The 27,130-nt window shown below is 46.9% G+C and overlaps 1 protein-coding gene and 1 long non-coding RNA gene across 5 annotated transcripts in view; both read left to right on the top strand.

Moving 5' to 3' along the window:
• Positions 1-27,130, top strand: part of MIPEP (mitochondrial intermediate peptidase) — a 141,135-nt gene that overhangs the window by 111,255 nt on the left and 2,750 nt on the right. For 2 of the 4 annotated variants that reach the window (XM_082365049.1, XM_082365048.1), the window contains 2 exons: positions 2,488-2,609; positions 4,397-4,470. The exons of 1 other annotated variant lie outside the window; for it this stretch is intronic. In XM_082365049.1, coding sequence (XP_082221175.1) covers positions 2,488-2,609; positions 4,397-4,470 — 196 coding nt within the window. The remainder of the gene's footprint in view (positions 1-2,487; positions 2,610-4,396; positions 4,471-27,130) is intronic. One more of the 4 variants, XM_082365050.1, reaches the window with a different exon arrangement.
• On the top strand, positions 4,485-14,948 carry LOC309615480. Its single transcript, XR_014236867.1, has 2 exons — positions 4,485-7,470; positions 8,094-14,948. It is a non-coding gene; the product is annotated as an uncharacterized lncRNA (long non-coding RNA).

The raw sequence follows: 27,130 nt of genomic DNA, 5'->3' as shown, positions 1-27,130 counted from the left end.
CCAGGGTTCCAGCTGGTGACTCTGCGCTCGCGGGGCCCCGGCCGCGCTCCTGCTCCCGTTCTTGTCTTACGTCCGGATCACAGAGATTGTCTCACTCAGGACAGACAGACGGAGGGCTCGCGTTAGGATGGGACGGCCCACACCTCTAGTCAGAACAGAAGAGAAACTGCAAAGGCTTCTGAGTCCTTTGTTCTTTTTTTTTTTTTTAATTTTTATTTATTTTATTTATTTATTTATGGCTGTGTTGGGTCGTTTCTGTGCGAGGGCTTTCTCTAGTTGTGGCAAGTGGGGGCCTCTCTTCATCGCGGCCTCTCTTGTTGGGGAGCACAGGCTCCAGACACGCAGGCTCAGTAATTGTGGCTCACGGGCCTAGTTGCTCCGCGGCATGTGGGATCTTCCCAGACCAGGGCTCCAAACCCATGTTCCCTGCATTGGCAGGCAGATTCTCAACCACTGCGCCACCAGGGAAGCCCGAGTCCTTTGTTCTTAAGACCAGCTCCTCACCTGGCGCTTCAAAGGACGGGTGAAAACTTTTGTTCATCTGGCAAAGGTCCCTTTCGGAAGAAGGAAACTTGGAGATAAAAGGAAGAGGATGACATAATTCCAGAGCCTAAAATGAGATGCTGTCTATGAGTGGAGTGATAACAAGGACTTAACATTAGGCTGAATTATCAGGAGTTCAGCTATGTGTGGTCACACAGCAATGGGATTGTAGGTCTTAGTGTGCCATAAACTTACAGACCGCTGATGAAGGGTGTCAGGCGGTAGGTATCATTTATTTGGCATGTCTTGAGGTATGGAAACCTGTCATGTAAGCACAAGACAGCAAGGTGTGCGCCATGCCTTGAGTAGCTCTGTCCAGGTGGGAGGCTGGTGGGAGGCAGACGCCGTGGACTCTCTGTGTCCAGGTATCCAGGTGTGGATCGTGCCGGGCGAGCTGCAGGGCCTCGGCACCTCTGCTCTGCTGGTGGCAGCACCTGTGCCTGGGGGTCTGGTTACTGTGACAGCCTCGCAGGTGTACCACCCAGCACCAGCGGTGGCCGTGTGGAGTCGGGGACCACCGCCCTGGGTTGTGGTGCCCCGCCCCTGGGGTCTCGCCTTCACAGAGGGCAGGGCGAGGTGTCCCACACAGACGGAGGGACACAGCTCGCGAGCCCCCCTTGCTTCCAGTCGCATCCCGGTTGGAAAGGGGAGGGTGGATCCCGAGGGTTCCCGTTCCCCCCGCCAGACCCCCTCCTGTTCCAGCTCTAGCCTGAGAGCTGGCCTGCCTGCCCCACGCCCAGCCCAGGCCGAGCGCCCTCGTGAGGTGCTGGACACCACGCAGAGCGCCGGGCCCCTGTGGGCCACGTGGGGGACGTCGAGGTGTCCTCGGATCCGCCGACCCGCTGTCAGCAGGGAACTGTCTGTTGGCTTATAGTTTGTGGCTTAATCAATTAGGTGGAAATTGTTTATCTGGTTAAACATTTGTGGTGATTAAACTTTATACTTTATCTTCCAGGGGGTGAAAAGATTTATTAGATAATGATTACCTTAGTTTAAAAACTTAGGCTTCAATTTTTTTTCCTAAAAATTTTACCGTCAGCTAAAGCACACATTAAAAGACAGTAGAGTATTTACTGCGTGTCAGATTTGTTTCAGTAAAGTAAAAATTTTTAAGTTACAACCGTGTCATTTGAGGATGATGGCTTCTGTAATTCTGGCTTTTCTAGCAGTGGTGCCATGACTGTGCTGTGGGCAGCTTATATGCCTTTGCACTTGGATACCCTCTTCCTACTAACCACCCAGAACGTACTTGTTTTCAGCTTTTAGGTCCAGAAAAAGAACAGCATTTGCAGGAAAAGAGTCTTCCAGTGGGAGGGTGTTCTTCCCCGGGAACTCACGTGGCCTTTCTTACAGTAACGACGTCACCGTCCTCAAAAAGGACGGCACCCAGTGCCAGGCCAGAGCGCCCTCTCCCGACCCAGCGGCCAGGCTTCCCAGCAGGCCGGAATCCTGGGACACGCGTGCTGCCCCGTTACTGACGCTACGCTGCGTGTCTGGGCGTCCTCCCTCTGTTTCTGCCAGACACGAGTCCAGTGGCAGTGAACTTGTACAAAACAGTCGGGTGTCAGGGTTGGTTCTCCTGAGGCCGCCTTCCTGCCCTGTCCCGGTGTGGTCTCCCCCGTCCTACGGGGACCTACATATCCAGCCCTGGTGGCCTAGGGCCGCCCCGGCAGCCTCGTTTTACCTCCATCACCTCTCTAGAGGCCCGTCTCCACAGACAGTCTCACTCCGGGGGCCTGGGGATCGGGGCTCAGCGTGAGGGTTTTGAGGGGACTCACTGCAGCCCTCTCCGTGTGCACCACGTGAGAAGTGACCGCCCGTGCGGGACGCCCCCGAGGGTGCCACGTCACGGGCACGTCTGCGGTTCCTGCGTGCCCCCCTGCACTGGGCCCGCGCGGCGTCCGGCTGCAGCCTCAGCGCCGCCTGTGCCCTGTCTGTCCGCAGGCCTGGCAGCTGCGCTTCAGCCACCTGGTGGGCTACGGTGCCAAATACTACTCCTACCTGGTGTCCCGGGCAGTGGCGTCCCTGGTCTGGAGGGAGTGCTTTCTCCGGGATCCGTTTAACAGGTAAGAGGGCGGGGGTTTCACGGCCTGCTGTGCGCGCCTGGGCCTCCTCCCCAGCGGGAGCCCGGGGAAGCGGCTTCTGGTTCCACGGTCCTGAGAAGGAGCGTCCTTTGAAAGCACTGACTGAGACCTGCTCTCACAGCCGTTCAGAGCGGCCTGTCTGCGCCGCACGGGTCGCACGGTCAGGCGGCCTCGCTGCACAGGTTGAGGCTCGTGGCCCCTCAGATGCCGGGAGCGCCCTCGAGTTTCCCACGCAGGTTACTACGGTAGTCCCAGCAGCCTTGGCGGAGCAGGAGTTTTCATAAGAGGAAACTGAGGCTCGGAGGGGGTGATTTGTTCAAGGCTTCACAGCGAACCAACTGGACTAAGATGAGAACCAGGTCTGCTAATTCCTGGTCCTTTCTGCCCCCCACCCACCCCACCCCACCCCACGCCCCCCCCTCAGCTCTTAATGTCATTTGGCAAAGGCTTGGGTTTTCTCAGCAGTTAATCATCACATTCAATTCCAGGCTCTTTTGAACTTGAGTCTGACGTAATCGAATGTTTAAATGTTTTGCAGCTCGGTGCCCACATGCTGGTGTGTCTTCCAGCCTCTGCGAACTGTAGACACTTGGTCTGCTTTTTAAATTTTTATTATTTTCAAAGGCTCTGAAGCCAAAATTGAGTACCATAAATCAATTCTGGGGATTATAATTCTTCACTGAAGATTTCTATAAAATAGGCAAAATACTATCTTGTTTAAAGGAATCACACTTTACTAGAAAACCACATACTTTTAAATACATGTATTCCCCAGTATTTATATCTTGTTTATGTATGCATTCTCGCCTAGACATGCAGTTGCTGTACTTCTATGGGCATGTAAAAGTAAGCTAGTAAAAATACTCAGAGGGACGAGAAAATTTCTAACCTCTACCAAAAGATCCTTTTTGATCCCCGTTCTGGGAAGTCTCCCGGTTGGAAGCAGCAGAGCTGAGGCCGGGCGGGGCCTCTCAGCTGCCCTGTCCACGCTGCCTGCCTCGGGGCCCACGGTGCCTCGGTGCTCACTTCAGGGTGGAGCCAGGATTAGCGTTTGATGTCATCCTGTTTCTGAGAGTGAAGTGCTGGCAACATTTCCAATTAGAGACCACGTTCACAAAATTGCCCACGTAAAGATCCTCCGGAAATAGTGGAATGAAAACATACTTTATTTAACTTCAGTTATTTGCATTTAAGGAATTGCATTTTCTATTTAAAAAAAGAGAGTAGCCATTAATTTAGAGAATTTCTGTCTAGCCTTCGAGTGTTATGGACACTGTTCCTTATTGAATCCAGCTGATGAAGAGCAGCACGGGGCAAAAGTGTCCTCTGTTATCCTTAGCCAAGGCTTCCTGGCGTAATTAACCCTCTCCTGACAGCTTTTGTGGCTTTACTCTTAGGTCCGAGTGTTATTTTTCTCTCTGTTGGGTGCCATTTCAAATTCTTTTTTGAGAGAAGAGCATAAATGATTTTAAATCTCACTTTAAAATAATCTTAAAGATGATGGAGAATGGGGTATGATTTTCTGCTTGTTCTGTACCACATAAACTAAACAATCCTTTCTAGAAAGAGCATGCTTGCTCTTATAGTAAATATATCACCGCTGGTCTGTCTTAGTAGAGTAGGTTAAAAATCGGAATGAGATTTTTAGAAGCCAGAAGATAATGAAGGGCAGCTTCTCTGAACTTGACATCAGTGTGGCTTCATCTGGGGGACTCCGGCGGGTGCGGCTGGGCGCGTGCAGGCTCCAGTGACAGTTCTCTCCTCCCCAGGGCGGCGGGGGAGCGCTACCGCCGGGAGATGCTGGCGCACGGCGGGGGCAAGGAGCCCCTGCTCATGGTGCAAGGTAAGCCAACGTGAGATGCGCTTTTTTTTTTTTTTTTTTTTTTTTAAGGTTTACGTGTTAACATTAGCACTTTGGGTTTTGTTTCGTGTCATCTGTAATGAAAGATGTTTCCTATTTTGCCTGTTTTTTCTTTTAAAGACATGACGCTTCAGCTGTGCACTTTGTTCTGAGCGTCTGTTTCATTGTGTCCCAAATAAGTTAGTGACTGTGATTTATTTAGATTGAGAAAAAATTTCAGGCTTTAACTCTCAAAGTGTTACTAACACTCTAATAGGAAACTATTAAGTTACTGTAAATTCTCAGAAAATTTGCCTTCAGATTTTAATAGGTTACAGTGTGTTTCTCTGGCCTAAAGAACTCATTTCTTATTCCCTTATGAAAGCCTAGCAATACATTTGCTAGAAATTCCAAGGCATCAGGATGGATTTTTTACTTAAAAGAACCTAATTCAGTCTTCTTAGACATCTCACGATGCTTGTTTTCCTATGTGTTTTGGATAATTTTTTAAGTATTTCCACTGAAAATTTAATTGTGAACGGAAGTGACCGTCATGATGTTTCTTAGAATGTTCTCACAAATATTTCAAGGAAATGTGGGTGATATTGGGTGCTCTCAGGATGCCGGCATTTCTATGCAGCTGGTCCCTCTGACTATCTGATGAAAGTGCATTTAGGAGATGACTCCCAGTCTTAGGGGGATGCTGTCTTCCTAGTGGTAACGGAGCAGTTCTGCTCTGATGGGTTGAGGTGACGTCCCTTGTGCACATCGGTTGCACCTGCTGTCCTCTCGGGCAGGGCTGTAGCTGCTCATTCATCCAGCCCAGTGGCTGAGAGCTGCTGACATGCCAGGCACTGGAGGTGACAAAGTCCCGCTGGGGACCTCGATTCCGTCAGCTTTTCTGGGAGGGTTTGTTCGTCCAGGCTCGGTCTGCCCACTGCCGCAGTCGGTGTATAAAGCGGGTCAGCCAGCCCAGACTGCCTGCAGTTTCCTGTAGCCCAGCCCCGCTGTGCTTTGGGGGTGACGCCCTGGTCTCCCATCAGTGATTGTGCCTCGGGTCACCCTCTCGACGAGGAGGCTTGTGATGCCCCCCCCTTCTCTGGCCAATCCTGCCAGCCCTCGTTGAATTCTGCCACGTCCAGTCACTGTTCTAAATGGGTTTCGTGTACTGATTGATGGAATCTTCCAGCAACCCTCTGAGGTGGGGTGATCCGTACCCTTCTACCGATGGTGGAACAGCTCAGGTCCCGGCCCTGTGGTGCAGCAGAGACAGAGGGAGCCCCACCAGGATTGGAGCCTGGGACTTCCGACCACAGGGACGGAGCTCTGAGCAGCTCCCTGGGTAGGACTGCTGGCCGCAGGCCCCTTGTGGACTCGGGAACAGTGAAATTACTTGGCTCATGATGGTCTACATGGCGCCCTTTGGGCTGGTAGTTTGTGGTGCTGCGTGGACAGCCCGCTGTGAGTGGGGGCAGAAGAGGCTCCAGGGTTCGTTCTCATGCGGATGTTCTGGTGGGAAAGCTCTCTCAGCAGCGGTGCTTAGTTTATCCTTCCTGACACCAGGGTCTAAACGCCGTCTGCACATAAATATTAGCTTACATATGGCTCCAGCAAAAGAAAAATACTAAATCCTTTTCAGTGTTTGTCTTTTGGTTGGTGTATTTTTCTACTCTGCTTCCAAGATGGTTGTATCATCTCTCTGGAAATTCTGTTCTTCATATGAAACATTTTTGTGTGAAGAAAAAATATTTTTCCACACTGAAACTCACACTCATGAGAGAAAAACAAGCCTGTGGTTCAAACTAGAAATGAGAAAGTATTCAGATCGCAGCTAACACCAGCGATAGAACTGCTCGGCTTGTAAGTGTTACCACTGTCCTTAATGTTGTTCTGCCGGACCTCCTTAATTCACGTGATCTGTTACACGGTGGATGAATGGGGCCATGCGCAGGTGCCACGCCAGTTGTCACTCCGTAGGGTTGGGTTTGTAAGACAAGATCGGCAGTGGCGTCCCCTCTTCCTGTGTGCGACCGGCCAGCCTGCACCCCAAAAGCAGGAGCGTCCTGCATGACGGCTCATAGCATCAGGGTGGCCCTAGGAGGAGTGACTGTGAAATTACTCAGCGTCGTGATATGAAAGCATAAACATTCTAGTTGGTATTATTCTTTTTATGAAAATGTAATTTTTAAAGGTGCTTCATCTGTTGTATTTAACTACTTACTAGGTAAATGTAAAGAATTATATTAAGTAGCAGAAGGTAAAGAAACAGAATCCGTACCTCTGTGACCAGATGCCACCTCTGTTGACGTCCTTACTTAAGACACAGCATTTCAGGTGAACGCCGAGCCTTTCCTTAGAGTCAGGAGGCCGTGCGTCCTGCTGGTGCTCTTTGTACGATCTACTCAAACGCAACAGTGCTTCTGATCTTTGGACGATAAACACCTCACAGGTGAGCCTTGAGCTTGCTCGCCTTTTTTAGACTCACTGTCAGGTCTGAAGGGAGCGCCGCCCGCCGCCCCTGGCACGCAGCCTCCTCGCCCCGAGCTGACTCCTACCTCCGTGCCCGGGAGCCTCGGGGAAGCTCCACGTGCGGCAACACAGACTTTTCTTAAAGGGCCCATAGTGTTTTCCTCTCAAAACTCTAAACACCATTGGAAGAAAACAAAATAGTGGTTAAGAAAGTATTTCCTTCCTCGGGGGGCGGGGTGGGGGAGCGGTCGCATCGCACGGTAAAACAGAATTGGATTTGCAGTTGCCAGCTCTGGTACTTGCCAAATTCCTCGACCAAGTCGATTTCCCCAAGGGACACAAAATGTGATTTGACTTCAAAACACTTCTTTCTAATCTGCAGGTTGAAACTGTGTCCTTATCTAGTTTTAAACACATCCATAGCACATATAAGGATGTTATAAGCAGAATATTCAGTTACTTAATCCTCCACTAAAACAAAGGTGGCAACACACCTGACTGAATTCAACTCTCCTAATTGCCGAGGATTCTGGGGTGAGTTGAACTCTTTGTACATTGCATACAGTGTTTTCTGGTTTAAGTATCACATTTCTTAGTAATAAGAGAACTTAGTTTTTGCTTAAAATAAACCAGGATGATACGACATTTTCATTCATTTTGCCATTTTTAAAAACATATACTAGAAAACTTTTTAGGTGTGCTGTGGTGAACACGACCCAGAGTTCAGTTTCTGCAAAACCATTTCAGAAAATGAATGTCTCTCTAGAAAGATAAACATACAGTGAGTTTGTAACAAGGAGGTGGAAATACCTGGTACCCACCTGGAACGAGAATTGTTTCTACCACAGCAGGTAGAAGAAGAGGGGGATTATACAGCTTTTGGGGGTCGGAGCTGTATTATTTCAGCAGTTCAGGAACAACAGGTGAAGTCCCTGCAGGATGTTACCTCTTCCATTGTAGACTGCTTTATCTTTCTTTTACGTTATCCAAAATTCTTGAGTAAATGGCCCTTGTTGAGTTTTTAGGTTCAGATGTTACTTATCTTTAAATAACTAGGAAAAAACCAACACATTGAAAAGTCTCCGCTTGCCAGGTGCTTCCTGTTTTGCTACTCATTTAATCCCTCTAAAGTAGGTCTTATTTCCCCATTTCCATAGATGACGAGGCTCATTCTCCTCCCTGCCGCCTTCCTCCCGATGCGCGCGTCTTCCTCGGTTGATCTTTGAAGGCTGACTTGAGACTGAGCTGGTCTTTGGAATGTGAAGACGTCAGTGGCCTGGGCCTTGAGGCCTCGGTGACGCCCAGTCTGTGTGTGTCTTTCATGTCACACCCTAACTACTCCCATGGGCGCTGGCGAGGCCTGCCTGACATCCACTGACGAGCACTAAAGTTTTCCGTAATCTGTTTTTACGTAAGCTCTTTAGACTTTGGTGGCAAAGCTATCAACGTGGTTCATGATCCCTTTTAGTCACAGCCGTTCCCATGGGATGATTCTCACCGCAGCCGCGTAAGCACGGTGCCCGCCGAGTTTCACATTTCCGCCTCTGGTTATGATCCTGTGTGCTCTCGCCTGCAGCCTTGGCACAAAGAATTTTGTGGGGAAAGGAAAGGTTAAAGCCCAAGATTTTAGCGTTCCAAGTGGTTATTTTTAAATATTAAACAACTTTATTTCTGTTCTCCTTTCCAGAAAAGAAACTCTTAGCTTTATGACTTTTGGCCAAAAGCAGTAGGCAAGTAGAGATATAACATTATAACTTAACAGAGTTTTAAAAAGGACGAAGCATCAGATAAGATGAAAAGAAATCGTAGATAAATTCTCAGCGAAGCTCCCTTCAGTCTGTTCTTCTGTGTTGCCACACTGACTTGTGGAACCAGCGTCTAGACGCCCCAGGCCTCACCGTAAGCTGATTAAAATCGCAAGAGCTCACGCTCCTGCACAGCTTCGTGGCTTTCAAAGCTCATTCATCGTTGCTGTAACTATCCTATAGCATCTCTTCTTACTACATAGTACTCTTATTCAAGAAACAAGTCAGAAATTTGTGGTGTATATTCCAAATGGTCACCCTCGTCCCCCAAGGAGATTACTACAAACAGTGTACAATGATAACTCCTCTCCTTGGTCCTAGGAGCAGGGAGCGCCCGGAGCTTGGTTTGACACCTTCTCCCCTAGAGGAATCAGGGCTCCTTGGGGGAAGGGCTGATTCCAGGGCTGGCCTGCAGCATCCTGCAGCACCAGGAAGGAAGGTGCTCAGGAATGCACACAAGGATGGGCATGTGTGTCAGGGGGGACAGGCTCCCACTATAAACGAACCCTCAACAGCCAAAACTTCAACAATTTGAGCAAAAAAGTAAATAAGGCAGCATTGGGATATAACACAAAGTATAAAGTGTGTATCCATGAGCCCGCCCTGATAGGAATGCTTGAATGAATCAGCAGGGCAGACCTCCCGTGCAGGAGAGTTCAGATGGCTTCTGTAGGTGCCTCCCCACCCTGCCGAGTGTGGGCCACACGGTGACCCTCCCCCTTTCATACCGTGCTCTGGAAGGAAGGGAGAGTGGCTTTACATGAAACACTGCCTCGGCCAGGTGTTCAGGGTCAGCACCGGCAAGGCGAGTCGTGCTGTCACGACCCTTGGTGTGATGAGAAGGGCACCTCACCTCTGGGGTCTTCCTTCCCAGGTCATCACAGACAAGGGGCACCAGAGTCGAGCCTCGGCTCTCGGAGAGGAGGAAACGGCTAGGCCCGCGCTGTGCACACCATCCGTGGGTACCTGCTGCATTAATGCATACTTAAGTGTTTGTTAGAGTTTACCTGGAAGGGCAGATGTCTCCTGTGCCATTAACAAGGTGATTATGGGGGATCGAACAAGATGGTGGAACAGAGGAGGGCATGGAGCTCACCCCCGCCGAGGAACACATCAAAGACACATCTGTGTGTGGAACGAGTCTCACTGAAAACTAACTGGAAACTGGCAGAAGAACTCCTATACGACCAAGGCGGTAACGGGGTAGGAAAGGAAGAAAAGCGATCGGGTCTGGGCCTGTGCCCCTGGGAGGGGACTCAGAGGAAAAGATGGCACAGGCAGAGACCTGCTCTGGGCAGTGAGCGGTGAGAGCCACAGACTGGGCACCTCTGTCCTGGCATCCAGCACAGGGCAGACGAGCCCCGAGGCACAGAGGAAAGGGCGGGTTGAAGGCTGCTCTGCTGCCTGCCAGGTTTCCGACGGCCGCCTCGGCACACGCTCCAGCCCCGCATACTCCACGTCACAGGGCAGCACAGGGTCTACGGCAGAGGACTCACGTGGGACCCAGAGGCCACCGGGGCCGGGACAGAGCCTGGGCGGGGTGTTGGCAGCTACTCGAGCCGTCCCCCTGAAGCCCAGAACTCTGAGAGCAGCTGCTCCACCACAGCTCACAGCCCGGTGTGCACTGAGGCTCCCCCCGGGCCCCATCCGCCCTGCAGTGCGGCCCTACACGGGCAGGGGCGGCTGTGAGGGACAAAGGGGACTTTCGCCTGAGGCTTTCTCCACAGAGCCAGGGAACACGGCGGGCACTGCACAGGCCGTGCGTCAGAGACGGCCCAGACCTCTGGCTGCAGCCAGTGTGTGCCGACAGCCTGCACAGGCCCCCTTGCTTCAGCACCCCTGCCTCTGCAGCAAGGGTCCCAGTGTAGGGAGCAGGGAAAGCGCACACGTACAGGGAACAGAGCCAGCTCAGGCCTGACCCTTGGGGCCAGATCCCACCCCCAATAGGGCAGTGATGGCCACTGAGCAGAAGGGAAGTCTTGCTTCACACCCAGCTCCAGCTCTAGCCCCTCCACCCCCAGCCCTACCCCCTACCGAGGTGATAGCTTCCAGCACACCCTGAGGAAGACATGACTTGTGTCCACATCAGATCCAGTTTTCCCACCAAAGGCATTAGACACACACAGTCTGTATAGGGCCAGTCCCTCATAAGAACATGGTCCCTTCAAGACCACGATAGGAAACTGTTGCACCTAAATTCATAGAGGCAGAGGAATTGCTCTCAATTGAAATAATAAGAGAAAACCCCGGAAAAAAGTAATAAAACAAATAATTTATCAGATAAAGAATTGACAGCATTGGTAATAAAATTGTTAACTGAATTAGAGAAAAGAATACATGAGCACAGTGAGAGTTTTAACAAGGAACTAGGAAATATGAAAAAAACCCAATCAGAAATGAATTCAATAACTGAAATCAAAAAACACACTAGAAGGAATGAATAGCAGACTAAGTGATACAGAAGAACACTTAAGGCATCTGGAAGATATAATAATGGAAATCACCTGACCAGTACAACAAAATGACAAACAAATGTAAAAAAATTAAAAAAGGTTAAGAGATCTCTGGATAAAAGCGTACCAACATTCACATTATAGGGGGTCCCAGAAGAGAGAAAAGGGTATTGAAAATGTATTTGAAGAAATTATGGCTGAAAACTTCCCAAACCTGAAGAAGAAAACGGATATCCAGATACAGAAGCACAGAGGGTCCCAAACAAGATAAACCCAAACCAAGACATTATAATTAAAATGGCAAGAAAAGAGAGAAGCCTAAAAGCAGCAGCAAGAAAAAAATAGTCATATACAAGGGAATTCCCATAAGGCTACCAGCTGATTTCTCTACAGAAACTTTGCAGGCCAGAAGAGAGTGGCATGATATATTCAAAGTGCCTAAAGGGAAAAGCCTGCAACGTAGGATACTCTACCCAGCAAGATTTTCATTTAGAATCTAAGGAGAGAGAACTTCTCAGACAAGCAAAAACTAAGAGTTCATCAATGCTAAATCTACCCCAAAAGAAATATTAAAGAGTCTTCTCTAAGTGGAAAAGAAGAATCTACAGGAAAGGGAAAACTCCAATAGGAAAGGCAAATCTATAGTAAGGACTGAGGATCAACCACTTAAATAAGCCAGTACAAAGATTAAAAGACAAAAAAAATGTAAAAGCAACTATAACGATAATAAGCAGTTAAATGATAAACATGAAATATAAAGTATGACATCAGAATCACAGAATGGGGGGGAGGAGTAAAAAATGTGGATCTTCTAGAATATGAAGTTAAATGACTATCAGTTTCAAGTAGGTAAAATTATAGATCAATATATATATAAACCCCATGGTAATCACAAATCAAAAACCTACAATAGATACACAAAAACTAAAAAGAAAGGAAAACAAGCATACTACTAAAGAAAATCATCAAACCACAAGGGAAAAAACAAAGAAGAAATGAACAGAGAAGAACTAAAAAAAGCAACTGGAAAACAAGGGGAAAAATGGCAGTAAGTACATACCTATATCAGTAATTACTTTAAATGTCAATGGACTAAATGCTCTGATCAAAAGACATACGGTGGCTGATTGGATAAAAAAAACAAGACCCTTCTATATGCTGCCTACAAGAAACTTACTTCAGAGCTAAAGACACACACACTGAAAGTGAGGGGATGAAAAAAGATATTTCATGCAAACAGAAATGACAAGACAGTGGGCATAGCAATATTTATATCAGATAAAACAGACTTTAAAATAAAGGCTATAACAAAAGACAAAGAAGGGCATTATACAATGATAAAGGAACTCAATATAAGAAGAAGATATTACACTCATTAACATATAGGCACCCAGTACAGGAGCACCTAAATACATGAAGCAAATACTAACAGACATAAAGGGAGAAACTGACAATAATACAATAATCTTAGGGGACTTTAACACCCCACTTACATCAATGGACAGATAATCCAGACAGAAAACCAATAAGGTAACAGTGGTCTTAAATGACACAACAGACTAGTCTGACTTCATAGATATCTACAGGACATTCCATCCATAAATAGCAGAATACACATTCTTCTCACGTGCACATGGAATGATCTCTAGTATAGATCACATGCTAAGCCACAAAACAATTCTCAAAAAATTGAAGAAGATAGAAATTATATCAAGCATTTTTTCCCAACCACAACAGTATGAAACTAGAAATCAGTTGCAGAAGGAAAAATGGGAAAAGAACAAACACGTGGACACTATAAAAACCAGTGGGTCAGTGAACAAAGCAAAGAGGAAATCAGAAAATAACTCGAGACAAGTGAAAGTGGAAATACAACTCTCCAAAATCAGTGAAAGCAGAGGGAAGTTCACGGCAATACAGGCCTTCCTTGAAACACAAGAAAAATCTCATATAAACAGTCTAACCTACCACCTAACGGAATTAGAAAAAGAACCAACAAAGCCCAAAATCAGGAGAAGGGAGAAACAATAAAGATCAGAGAGGAAATAAATAAAATAGAGATAAAAAAATAGGAAAGATCAGTAAAACCAAGAGCTGGAGTTTTTTTTTGAAAAGATAAACAAAATTGACAAACCTCTAGCAAGGCTCACCAAGAAGAAAAGAGAGAGGACCCAAAGAAACAATAAATGAAAGAGGAAAAATAACAACCAATACCACAGAGATAAAAAAAATCATAAAATACTATGCCAATAAATTGGACAACTTAGAAAAAATGGACAAATCTCTAGAAACATACAGCATGCCAAGACTGAATCAAGAAGAAACAATTTGAATAGACTGATCACTAGTAGTGAAACTGAATTTGTAGTTTTAAAAAACTCCCAGCAAACAAAAGTCAGGACTGGACAGCTTCACAGGGGAATTCTACCAAACATACAAATAAAAGCTAATACTTATCTTCCTCAAACTGTTCCCCAGAATTGAAGAGAATGGAACACTCCCAAGGTCATTCTACAAGACTACCATTACCCTGATACCAAAACCAAAGACGATACAAAAAAAGAAAATTACAGGCCAATATCTTTGATGAATATAGATGCAAAAATTCTCAACAAAATATTAGCAAGCCAAATCCAAAATACGTAAAAAGGATTGTACACCATAAGTGAGATTTATTCCAGGTATGCAAGGATGGTTCCGTACTCACAAATCAATCAGTGTGGTACAACACATTAATAAGAATCAAATGATCATCTCAAAAGACGCAGCAAAAGTATTTGACAAAATTCAGCATCTATTCATGATTAAAACTCTTATCAAAGTTGGTATAGAGGAAATATATCTCAACATAATCAAGAACATTTATGACAAACCACAGCTACCATCATACTCAACAGTGAAAAGACAAAAGCCTTTCCTCTAAATTCAGGAACAAGGCAAAGATGCCCACTCTTGCCATCAATTTAGCATAGTATTAGAGGTCCTAGCCACAGCAGTCAGACAAGAAAAAGAAAAGGAATCCAAATTGGAAGGGAAGAAGTCAAACTGTCACCATTTGCAGATGATGATATTTTATATAGAAAACCCTGAAGTCTCCACCAAAAAACTATTAGAATAAATAAATTCTGTAAAGTTGCAGGATACAAGATTAATATACAGAAGTCTGTTGCTTTTTCTATGCACTAATAATTAACTATCAGAAAGCGAAAACAAAACAAAAAAAATCCTATTTAAAATCACATCAAAAAGCATAAAATACCTAGGAATAAATTTAACCAAGAAGGTGAAAGATCTAGACACTGAAAACTATAAAACACTGATGAAGGAAACTGAAGATGATACAAAGAAATGGAAAGATACCCAGTGCTTTGGATAGGAAGAATTAATATTGTTAAAATGGTCATACCTCTCAAAGCAATCTACAGGTTTAATGCGATCCCTATCAAAATACTTATGACATTTTTCACAGAACTAGAACAAATAATCCTAAAATTTGTATAGGACCACAGAAGACCCAGAATTGTCAAAGCAATCCTGAGAAAAAAGAACAAAGCTGCAGGCATAACCCTCTCAGACTTCAGACTGAACTATAAAGCTACAGTAATAAAAACACTGTGGTAATGGCACAAAAACAGACACACAGATCAGTGGAACAGTGAGCCCAGAAGTAAACCCACGCACCTATGGTCAATTAATCTACAACAAAGGGGGCAAGAATAAACAATGGAGAAAAGACAGTCTCAGCAAAGGAAACCATTAGTGAAACAAAAAGACAACCTACAGAATGGGAGAAAATATTTGCAAATGGTATGACCAACAAGGGGTTAATATAAAAAATATATAAACAGCTCATACAACTCAGTATCAAAAAAACAAACAATCCAATCAAAAAATGGGCAGATGACCTGAATACAGGTCATCTGTGACCTGTGGCCAACAGGCACATGAAAAGATGCTCAACATCGCTAATTATTAAGGAAATGCAAATAAAAACGACAATGAAATGTCATCACACTCGTCAGAATGACTGTCATCAAAAAGTGTATAAATAAATATTGGAGAGGGTGTGGGGAAAAGGGAACTCATGCACTGTTGGTGGGAATGTAAACTGGTACAGTCACTATGGAAAACTGTATGAAGGTTCCTCAGAAAACTAGAAATAGAGCTACCATATGATCTAGCAGTTCCACTCCTGGGTATATACGTAGAACAAAACAAAAACACTAATTTGAAAAGATACATGCACCCCAGTGTTCGTAGCAGCACTGTTTACAATAGCCAAGACATGGAAGCAACCCAAGTGTTCATCCACAGATGAATGGATAAAAAAGATGTGATACACACACACACACACACACACATACACGCAATGGATTATTATTCATCCATAAAAACGATGAAATTCTTCCCTTTGCAGCAACGTGGATGGACTTAGAGAATATTATACTTAGTGAAATAAGACAGAGCAAGACAAATACTGTATGATATCACTTATATGTGGAATCTAAAAACTAAAACGAACATATACAGCAAAACAGAAACAGACTCACAGATAACAGAAAACAAACTACTGGTTACCAGTGGGGGGGAGGGAGCGGCAAGATGGGCTAGAGGATTAGGAGATACAGACTACTGTGTATAAGACAGACAAGCAACAAAGATACACTGTACAGCACAGGGACTGACAGCCATCATCCTGTAATAACTTGGAGTATAATTCATAAAAATCCCGAATCACTATGCTATACACTTGAACTATAATATTGTAAATCAACTCTACTTCAAAAAAATCGTGATGATTATTAGAAAGGGATAGGTTTTTATTCACCTTATTATGAAATTTTTTCTAAATATTTTGTTGGCCCAAATATTTTTTGTGATACAACTTTTATAACACAAAAGAGAAACAGGTCTAGGACAGACGTCTGTCACCCAGCAGCTCAGCGTCACCCTCTGCCCTGACTTCAGTCCCCCCGTCTGCTCAGAAGTCTGGACACCAGCTTTGCCTTTGTGCCCTGCTCGCCCACAGCAGGACTCCTGCTTCCCTGGCCTCAGTCCCTCGGGAGGCAGGAGGAAGCCGCCCTCCAGACCATCCACTTGCTCTGTGAGGTGCTCTACCCCCTGCAGAGCTTTGCCTCTAGAAGCAGCTTGTGTTTCCTACGCGACACACACCTGGCGTCCTACAGGGCGTACGTAATAAGACAGGCCTGTCCTGGTGTTTTATAATTCACCTAATGCAGGACCAGGTCAGTCTGGTAGATTACTGAAGTTACTTAAGGAACGGACATTAAAGTGGAGAATACTTTCCTACTGGGGGAGGTCAGAGATACATTCTGCCTCCTCTTTCCCGGCACTGGGCACTGCACTCTGTTACAGAAGGTGAGTCCTCTCTCGGGGCTTTGCTGCAGCAGACGCTGGCCGCAGCCCTCGCACCCCGTCCCGCTCCACCCGGCACCTCCGGGGCCGAGTGCTCTCAGACACACCACCTCCGGGCCTGAGACTGAAACCGCTGTCCAGGGCGCTGGCTTTCGTTCAAATGTGTTACTGCAGTGTCCTTGTGTTAGTGACCAGTAAGTAATCTGATTGAATGAAAAAAGCTTTATGATAGTCGTTGATGAAGTTAATTCATTTAACTTAGCAAATATTTATCAAATACTTGCTGCTAACCAGGCATTTCAGGGACACAGAAATAAGTAAGAACGATAGCGATCCTGCGTTTACTTGAGGGGTGCAGCGTCCTGTAGGAATGACGCAGAGGAGCCCCTCTGGGCCCACGGCTTGGGGACTTCAGGACTCCGGGGGTTCAGCCCTCTGACCTGTCAGCTACCTTGCACCCGTGTTCTCTGCACCGGTGGACGAGGCGGCCGTGAGCACTGGGGGGAAGGGGCCATGCGGAGGGTGCAGACCTAAGTGGGCAGGACAGGCCGCCTGCCTCGGGGGGCTCTGGACACGCCCCTCACGCTAGCAGGCCTCGGACCCGAGTCTGCAGCCGCGTCCACTGCCCCCTGTCCCCAACATGTGTCCAGTCTGTTCTGGAGGCGGGCCGCCGCCTTCCTAGAGCTCATCACATTCTTTGCTTATAAATAGCAAAGGTCAAGCTTAGAGAGAACATATAGTAGAGTTAGAGATGCGAAGAGCTGAGGCTGAAACACAAGGCTGGCGTTTCAAAGACACGATAAACCCGGAGAACACGTGGGAAATGCCCTCCTGGAAAGAGCGCCATTTTTCACTTTTCTGAACAAATGCACTTTGGGACCCCAGGAGTAAGCACCTCCTGTGGGTTACGGTGTCTTGTTGACACATCAGGCAGATAACCGCGTCCCGCATGCTAGAAACCGATGGGCATTCTGTATAATTTGGGGTGTAGGGTGGTGGGAACCACATGCGCGTTGATCTCTTCACCTGGGTAGGAGGAGTCGGCCTTTACCAGGAAGCGACAGGCCTTTCCTTCTATTAACTTAGCCCAGAAGCCTCTACTACCCTTGGATTTTCCCCCCTATTTTATTGTCAAATGTTCCAGTGAATAAATTCAACCAACATAATTTTTGCTAGCAAAGATGATGAAAAGCCTCTGGGAAAGTAAGTTTTAAACAGAATTTTAACTTGTAACGTGTTGACTGCACTTGGCGTTGCACACCTCGCATGGTTCTGGCCCTGAGCGAACGAGTGTGTCCACTGCACGCTCACTGGCGGTCATGGTCCAGCCCCTGCTCCTGCCCTCCCGCTTCCAGATAGTCTGCTTTATAACAGGTTTATAACAGATGACAGCATGCCACAAGGAGAGCCACTCTCCAGAGAGGAGTGGGGACAGTGGCCCCTTAATGCACCGGCGCTGCTCTGGGGGGCGTGCGACTCCCTTCACGGGAACAGAGGTAAGGCCGAGAGAAGCCGATGGGCCCCCTCGGTGGTGCAGAGCCCTTTACCAGCACCTGTCCCCCTGGACAGGCTTTCAGCCGCTGTTCACTTTGGGTGGGCCGTGCTCCTCTTGGCCGTTTTCTCTGAACAGCAGCGGACTTGCTCTCTGCCTGCTGCGTGCGTGGGACGGGCCGTCTCCCCTCGTGTAGCATCCGGGACGGTGCCCCTGCAGCCGGCCTGCACTGAGGTCTCAGAGCCTTTCTCTCCTGGGTAGGTGCCCTGTAGGGGACGCATTCCAAGAAACACCACCGTTGCTGTTTCCAGATCATGGTGCGTAGACAACTTTCTAACAGGAACGTAGACAGTATTCTCGGGAGTCTTCTGACTGCTTAGGGGAAACATCATAACGTGTTCTTTACAGACGGTCGTTACAGATGATGTTCCTGGCGCATGGGTACCAGTGTGCTGTTAGAAAAGCAGGTGTCACCTCCTCAAAGCTCTCGCCCTAGACTCCCAGCTGACAGGAGGGGGCTCAGAGCTTCCAGGGCTAAGGAATTCGGGGCCGCAAGCGCCTTGGCGGGGCTGATGCTGGGCACCCGCTGAGGAATCTGCACTCCGGAGTCCACTGACGCGGGTGAACTCGCACTGGCAGAGACTTCGAGCAGATTTCAGTGGAAGAATTGAAACTGGCATTTGCTAAGCACCTCCTGGAATGTTGCCAGAGAGCATGGAGATGGGGAAGTTTCTCCTGGTTTAACTGGTTCATCTCCTGAAAGATCCTCTGCAAGGTATCTTCTAGTGTTTGAGTCTTTTCAGCTACCTCTAAAAGAAACTTTCCCTTGTGACTATTATGTAACATCACTAATAATGAAACTAGATTAAGGCATGATTATACCTAAACCTAACTTTCTTCTTTGCTTAACAGTTCATCTTTACATTAAAGTTTGTAAGATAGAATAATCCCTCCTTAATCTCAGAATTTGCACATCTCAAAACATTTGACTACCATGATCAAGTTCTTTTTTGACCCCATCACATGTCAGGGTACGTCAAATAAGACACGTTTAGTTTCTTAATCCCTCTTCTTATAGCACTGAGTATGTTTAGTTTAAGCTGTAGGGTCAGGACAATAGCTAAACTCCACTTACATTTTCCCTTCAAGCAGTTTAAACAAAACAGAGCTTTAAAAAATTCTTAAAATCTTAAATCACACCCTCAAAATAATTGGAATTTCAGCCCCACATTCATTTTTGTCTTCTTCCTGCACGTTTTTTTTCACTTCAGAGTGGGAATTTTATTAACATGTTGCAGTAGCCTTGTGTACTGATGTTCCTAAGATACTTTATGTTGGATATTACCAGTAAGACTAACCTCTGCTACTTCGGTGTTCTCCAGTTGAACGGACAGGAGGGAGAGCGGTGCTGGCAACGTAGCGGTAACGAGAACCACTGTGCCCCGTGCTGGGTGCTTTGCCAGGTGCTGTGCTAAGCACGTTGCACGCGTTCCCCCGTTTCATTCTCTCAGCCGTCCCAGGGGCGCTTAGGTGACCTCTTCCTGCCCGAGGTCACACCGTGGCAAGCAGGAGAACCAGTATGCAAACTCAGGCGCTCCAACCCGTCTTGTGTGCACTGCTAGTCTCTTAAACTTCTCATTCAGGTCAGACCAGGAAGCTTTTGCTTTGGAAGTAGTTGCGTGCATGTTGCACTGTATCTCCCCTCTGCTCTTTCATAATTTTCGGTGACTGAGTTGCCTGGTACACTGATGCTCAAAGAAGATACTGTTGCGTTCTCCGGGCAGGACATCACAGAGACAGATCTGAAAGGCCGCACATGCGAACTAGACCTGACAAGGTGTCAGCTGCCTTCCACATAGTAGTGGTTTTATGGCAAAATAAGATTTGCTGAGTGAGAATGCATGAACGCAGGGCCGGCTGTGGTACTTCACAGCACACTCACTGGCAGAAACCTTCTTTTCTTGCACACAGTAACAGGAATACGTGAGGAAAGCACATCAGGGAAGCAGACCTAGCATTTAGTGGCGCTACAGGACCTACCACACAGGTTCAGTAACAGGGTGGATGGCACCCTGAACAATAGCCAAGTAAATGGAACCCCTCCGCCTTGGCGTGTCTGGATATTTACTCAGCGTGGCCTCTGCAGTAGCTGAGCGCTTTCTGGAAGAAAGCAGTGGAAGCGGGCACCTGGCTTCCCAAGGCCGAGGCCTCCCTTTTGTAAACGCGCTGATTTTTTCAGAGGGTGTGCACGTGTTTAATGTGTGGGTGTGTTTGTTTAAGGAAGACATGGAGCTTCAAAAGGCAAGATGTTTTGTAACCCAGAAATGTAACTGGTAAATGGAATTGTTGAATCTGACTAGAAACCAGAGTAAACTGATTAGTAAACAGAGCACGTCCGTGGGCTCCCCTTGCTGGGTTAGCTCCCACCCAGCAGGAAGCCCTGCAGGCAGGGACCCCAGAGGCAGAGCCATGGCTCCAGTGTGACAGGTATTAGCCCAGCCGAGGGGGCAGGAGAGTTCTTGAGTTCAGAGGAGGAAAGGAATTTCACTTTCTGGCTGACATCCTTGTTCTCCCGAGAACTGACTGCAGATAGTGGGAACCACCTTTAGGAAAAGGTGTAGCAGCTGCAGCCTCGCAGCCCAGGACTTCAAAGGAGAGAAAGATGAGCCAGCCGCCCGAGGCCCGGGAGAGGCAGCTCTGGGATGAGCTCTGATCGCGTGAAGTTCACTTGAGCCTCTTCAGATGCCAGGCCAGCCTCTGCGCTGGAATCCTTCATCAGTCGGAGCCAAGTTTGACACACGCAATTATTTCAGCATGAAAAGCAGCCGTGAACTGTCACGATGGGTTCTAGAACCAAGGTGGTGTTGGAGACATGCAGACCCCTCGCTCGTTGCCCAGTCTGTGGGGACAACCCGATGTTTGGTGACAGAGGACGGAGCCACGGCAGCTGAACATGTAGGCGAATCACAGGCTCAGTAGTCGCAGTCACTTCTTTTTTAAGTTGTGGCTAAGTGTATAGAACATAAAATTTACCGTGGTTGCCATTCACAGCCCTGTGTGATCATCACTGCTGTCCAGTGATCTCTTCCTGATAAACCTTCTATCACAGCTGCTGACAGGCAGAAAATGGATCGACTCTAGTTACTTCTGTTTCCACCTTTCCATAGATAAACAGTTATCTCATAAAAAGCAGATGGCGAAAGCCAGAAAAAAGCAAAGCAAGCAATGATTCATTAGCTGGGTAGTTAGCTTGTGACTGTGTTTGATAATACCCTAAATACTTAATCAAAGACCAGAGTTTTGAAATTGAACTTGTGCAGAAAAGTAAGCAGCCTCATCCTTCAGCTCTTGAACTTGCGATCTGATGGTTACCGTTACCAGTTATGGAGCATTTTCCATGAGTTAAATGCACTTTATTTAATCCTTGTAACAATCCAGCAAAGTAGATGACATTATGCCAACTTTTATGATCTTCAAACATTATGTTTCACTCTACCAGTCTGCCTCTGCTTCTAGCGGAAGAAGGGAGTTCCAGAAGTTACGTGACTGGTCTGAAGTCCCTAACCAGGTGGCTGATGGGGTAGCTCAAGCCCTTGCATCAGTGCCTTCTAAGGAAGAGTTATCTTTCCACTCTTTTCCTCCTTGGTAATCCTTCAGAGGAAAACTTCGGGATAGTCAGAGAGGAGAATGGACTGAAATTTTAAATTATAAGATGCTGTGCTGAGCCAGGGAATGTTCCACTCGGCCTAAGACCCTAACCTGCCCAGCGCCCCACCCCGTGCACGGCAGCTCTTCTGCCGCCTTTCAGAGCTGGGTTGTTGTCTCCTAAATAAATGATACCTGTGGACCTCAAACAGAAACCTGACAGACACACCTTCATTTAAACCAAGCACTGGCGCTGTGTCTGAAATGTAAGAGTATGGTTGCTTTCAGATCTGATTTTAAAAGAACTGGGGGGGATTCAATGCAATCCCTATCAAATTACCAATGGCATTTTTTACGGAGCTAGAACAAATCATCTTAAAATTTGTATGGAGACACAAAAGACCCCGAATAGCCAAAGCAGTCTTGAGGGAAAAAAACGGAGCTGGAGGAATCAGACGCCCTGACTTCAGACTATACTACAAAGCTACAGTAATCAAGACAATATGGTACTGGCACAAAAACAGAAACATAGATCAATGGAACAAGATAGAAAGCCCAGAGATAAACCCATGCACATATGGTCAACTAATCTATGACAAAGGAGGCAAAGATATACAATGGAGAAAAGACAGTCTCTTCAATAAGTGGTGCTGGGAAAACTGGACAGCTACATGTAAAAAGAATGAAATTAGAATACTCCCTAACACCATACACAAAAATAAACTCAAAATGGATTAGAGACCTAAATGTAAGACTGGACACTATAAAACTCTTAGAGGAAAACATAGGAAGAACACTCTTTGGCATAAATCACAGCAAGATCTTTATTGATCCACCTCCTACAGTAATGGAAATAAAAACAAAAATAAACAAATGGGACCTAATGAAACTTCAAAGCTTTTGCACAGCAAAGGAAACCATAAACAAGATGAAAAGACAACCCTCAAAATGGGAGAAAATATTTGCAAACGAATCAATGGACAAAGGATTAATCTCCAAAATATATAAACAGCTCATTCAGCTCAGTATTAAAGAAACAAACACCCCAATCCAAAAATTGGCAGAAGACCTAAATAGACATTTCTCCAAAGAAGACATACAGACGGCCACGAAGCACATGAAAAGATGCTCAACATCACTAATGATTAGAGAAATGCAAATCAAAACTACAATGAGGTATCACCTCACACCAGTTAGAATGGGCATCATCAGAAAATCTACAAACAACAAATGCTGGAGAGGGTGTGGAGAAAAGGGAAGCCTCTTGCACTGTTGGTGGGAATGTAAATGGATACAGCCACTATGGAGAACAATATGGGGGTTCCTTAAAAAACTAAAAATAGAATTACCATATGACCCAGCAATCCCACTACTGGGCATATACCCAGAGAAAACCGTAATTCAAAAAGACACATGCACCCGAATGTTCATTGCAGCACTATTTACAATAGCCAGGTCATGGAAGCAACCTAAATGCCCATCAACAGACAAATGGATAAAGAAGTTGTGGTACATATATACAATGGAATATTACTCAGCCATAAAAAGGAACGAAATTGAGTCATTTGTTGAGACGTGGATGGATCTAGAGACTGTCATACAGAGTAACGTAAGTCAGAAAGAGAAAAACAAATATCGTATATTAATGCATGTATGTGGAACCTAGAAAAACGGTACAGATGAGCCGGTTTGCAGGGCAGAAGTTGAGGCACAGATGTAGAGAACAGACATATGGACACCAAGGGGGGAAAACTGCAGTGGGGTGGGGATGGTGGTGTGCTGAATTGGGCGATTGGGATTGACATGTATACACTGATGTGTATAAAATTGATGCCTAATAACCTGCAGTATAAAAAAACAAACAAAACAACTAATACTAAACTTTCATTGGGTTATTTGTATGGAAATATGTTAATATAAATGTTTCAGACATTACATGAAATTTCTAAAAATCTTATGTGTTCTGGTATAATGTTATAAGTCATAATCCTAGTTATTACTTTAAAATGTATATCTCAGAAATAACTAATTTTCTTGTCAACTGCATTATTATGAACTTTCATCAAATCTTTAACCGTGGTCATTTTTAAGTCTTTTGTCATTTACAGACAGTTCTGGGTGTACTCTGATGCTTTTGCAAATATGTTCCTATAAAAGGGTTTCATCTTCAAGAAATTCATGGAAAAGACTGACAAGTACAGGTTTCTGGTAACTGACGGTATTGCTGAACTGAATGAATAAGCATTTTCAGAACTCTAATGAAAAACTGATGAACTCATAAAAGTGCTAACAAAAGATCAAGATGAAAAAAAAATTAATTACATGGGACTGAGTGAACTGATGAGGATGAGTATAATTTTTGTGACTTTCTGTTTGAATTAAAAAAAAAAAAATCCCACAAGGGCTCAGAGGCAAAGAATATACAAATCAATTTTCCCTGCAAAGTAAAGGAGCTGCTACAGTGGAGGATTACTGGACTGAATGTCAATATTATGACATAGTATGAGTGTGTTTCATGTTTGGTAATTGCAATCATTGTTGCTTTTGTTGTGGTCATCCATGTACAATGCTTGATGTCAGTCTATTTATCTCTTGTAAAAATAAAAAACAGTGTGTATGTGAGAGAAAAAAAAAAAAAAAAACTGGGGGGGAGTTCCGTGTCCCGACCACCTCAGGCATTGAGGGCCTGGCCTGAGAGGGGTTAGGACCACACCCACCTCCCTCTCTGGGGCAGCCGGGGACACACACCCAACCCAGGGGCCTCCACTGCACCTTGAGGCCTACAGTCAGAAGGTGTTCCCTTTCCCGATCCCACCAGGAAGGCACCCATTTCAGGAGGACCCTGGAGCTGCTGGGGCAGTGTTCCTGCCCCCTCGCCGTGCCCACCTCCCACTGCAGCGGCCAGGGCTGCGGGCAGAGCTGTCTTTCTCCCCTCTCGGGCCAGGGCCGCTCTCCTTTCCCCACCAGTGGGCTTGGAGAGAGGGAATCTGAGAGGAAAGCCTGCTTGTGTGTCACCTGTTTACTTTATCTGTGGGAAAGAAGACATGGTCACTTAAATGAACAAAGAAGAAACAAAAACCACCTGCTTCTAGTCTAAACCCTGAGTCTACAAAGTTGGTCCTTAATCAGACAAAATATCAGTGTCCCCCGGGCATCGCTCAGTCCCTTTTCATAACGTGTGAACTCATCTTTTCATCAACTGGCAATCTTCTTGAAAGAAACAGAACCAACTTAGACTGACCGAGCAGAAAAGGAGTTTGGGGGAACAGTGCAGAGGTCACCACGGAGTCAAAGGGAGAAGCCGAAGCACAGCTAAGAGCGAGCGGTTTCCGGGGCCGGCGAAGGGCGCGGACGAGCTCCTCGGGGCCGCCGGGGGCCGCGTTCACCCGCCCCGTGGTCCCCGGCCGCTCGTCCTCCGCCCCGGGAGCAGGTCCCGGAGGGGCGCGGCGGGCGCCGAGCTGGGCAGCGAGGCCTGCCCCCCAGCTGCCCCAGTGCCGGGGCCTCGAGCAGGACCACGATGCCGGTGCAGAACAGGAGCCCCTCCTGCCTCGCGACGCAGCCTGCAGCCCTCGAGACCGAAACTCAGGGCCGTCAGGCCTTTTAGGGCAGCTGCCCCGTCCTTCGAGGTCCCGGAACACGTGGTTTGAGCAGAGCAGTCAGGACCAAAAGGTTCGGGCTTGTCCCAGTTTTTATCAGCGCATTTGCCTCTCTGGTAAAACGAGGAGGAAAAGAAACTAAGTCATCCTCCGCGGCTCTGAGGAGGGCGGGCAGGTGGAAGCCGCCGTCCTTCCGCGAGGACTCGGCCGGCGGGCCCAGCGCACCTGCTTTTCTTACATCGCCGTCCACGCTTCCCCTTTCAGGTGTGAAGCTGCCCTCGGTTTTGTTTTACTGTTTCAGCCCCCCGACCCCCGACTCAGGTGATGTGCACAGAGAAACGTGTGTAAACTCGCCCGCTCGTGGACTCGGCACCTCCAGCCGGGTTCCCGGGGCTCCTGCGAAATTGCACGTCTCATCACCACCCTTTTAAGACTAAGACTTGAAGACAAAGGGGACATGTTTGTCAGCTTTTGTAAAAACCTCAGAGTTCTTGGAATCTTTTTACCATCCACATATATAAAAGCCAATTTCAATTTTTCTTATTTGTGGAACTGCCTGAAAACATTGTGTTTCTCTTTTAATTCTCTGTGCGGAAGTTAGTTCAGGTTGACACTTGCTAAACACTTCGATCTAATTAAAGTGAGGACACCGCAGCCATATTCCAGGAGAATCCCTCCCCTGGTAACTCCCCCATCCCTCTCGGTCTGGGTTCCCTCCTTTTTGAACCTTCAGCTTTACCAGTCACATCACACACACAATTACTGAACCATTCGTCTCTGACCGGATTTTATTTAAAACTACCCTGAGCGTGTTATGGTCTTCCCCTGCTGTCGCCGCGACTGCCGTTCTCTGAGACGCAGAAGTGGCTGGAGGTGGGCCTCGCAGGGGGCGTGTGCCCCTGAGGCGCGGCCGCGGAGGACCGGAGGACCGAGCAGGGCCCTGTGAACGTGGGCAGCTTGTGGAGTGGACGTGACACTTCACAGGGCGGGAGGGCCAAGCTCGACTGCACGGTCGGCTCCACCTCTGACCGTTCTGTAACCGTTTCATTACAGACAGCCAGTCCTTTGTAATTATAGGATGTTTCAAACATTACAAGGAAGGAAATGGTGTAACAGGATAACACATTTGACCAGCCACGTTTCAGTGTTTTCCCTACAACTGTTCTCTGCATTAAGAAACCTGGCACGTAGGAAAAGCATAAACCGGATTTATTACTCTGACTGCATCTGTTTAAGTGAAAACCCGCATCTCAGAGACACAAAGTGAAATGCGCCGCTTTAGCCATTGTCAAAGCTGCCACATTCCTGTCATTAGTGACACAGCGGGACCAGAGGACAGGCCTTTCTCATCCATAAAGATTATTTTACTGTGGAAAGAAAATTGCTTTGAAACTTGAGTTTTGCCAATAAAAACACAGCAATGAAATTCTCTTCCAGTAGCCGCTCCTTATTCCTCAAATACTCCCTGCGATGGAGATATGATCATCTGAACTTGAACGAAGATGAAACTACTTTGGCCAGCAGTTTCCAATCGTACAGTATTCTTGCTGTTAACTGCACCAGGTCTGGTTAGCGGCTGACAAGCACATGTTGGAGCTACTGCTTTATGTCCACTGCACAAGCCAGTCCTTGGTCTGTTTCCGCCACGGCCGTGCTCCCCAGGGGGAATGACCGTGTCCGTGGGTCCAGCCCTGCGCCTGCCCCAAGCTCTGCGTTCCACTGTGGATGGCACCCAAACGTCATGAGCGGTTGGTTCCCCGGTGCTCTGTTCCCGGTCACCTCCCTCTAGACCCCAGACGCTCTGTGCGCCGCCCACCGGGTGCCTTT

The sequence above is a fragment of the Balaenoptera borealis genome (assembly GCF_965194805.1).
Source record: "Balaenoptera borealis genome assembly, chromosome: 18".
Lineage (NCBI taxonomy): Eukaryota > Metazoa > Chordata > Mammalia > Artiodactyla > Balaenopteridae > Balaenoptera > Balaenoptera borealis.
This window is presented reverse-complemented; position numbering and strand designations above follow the sequence as displayed.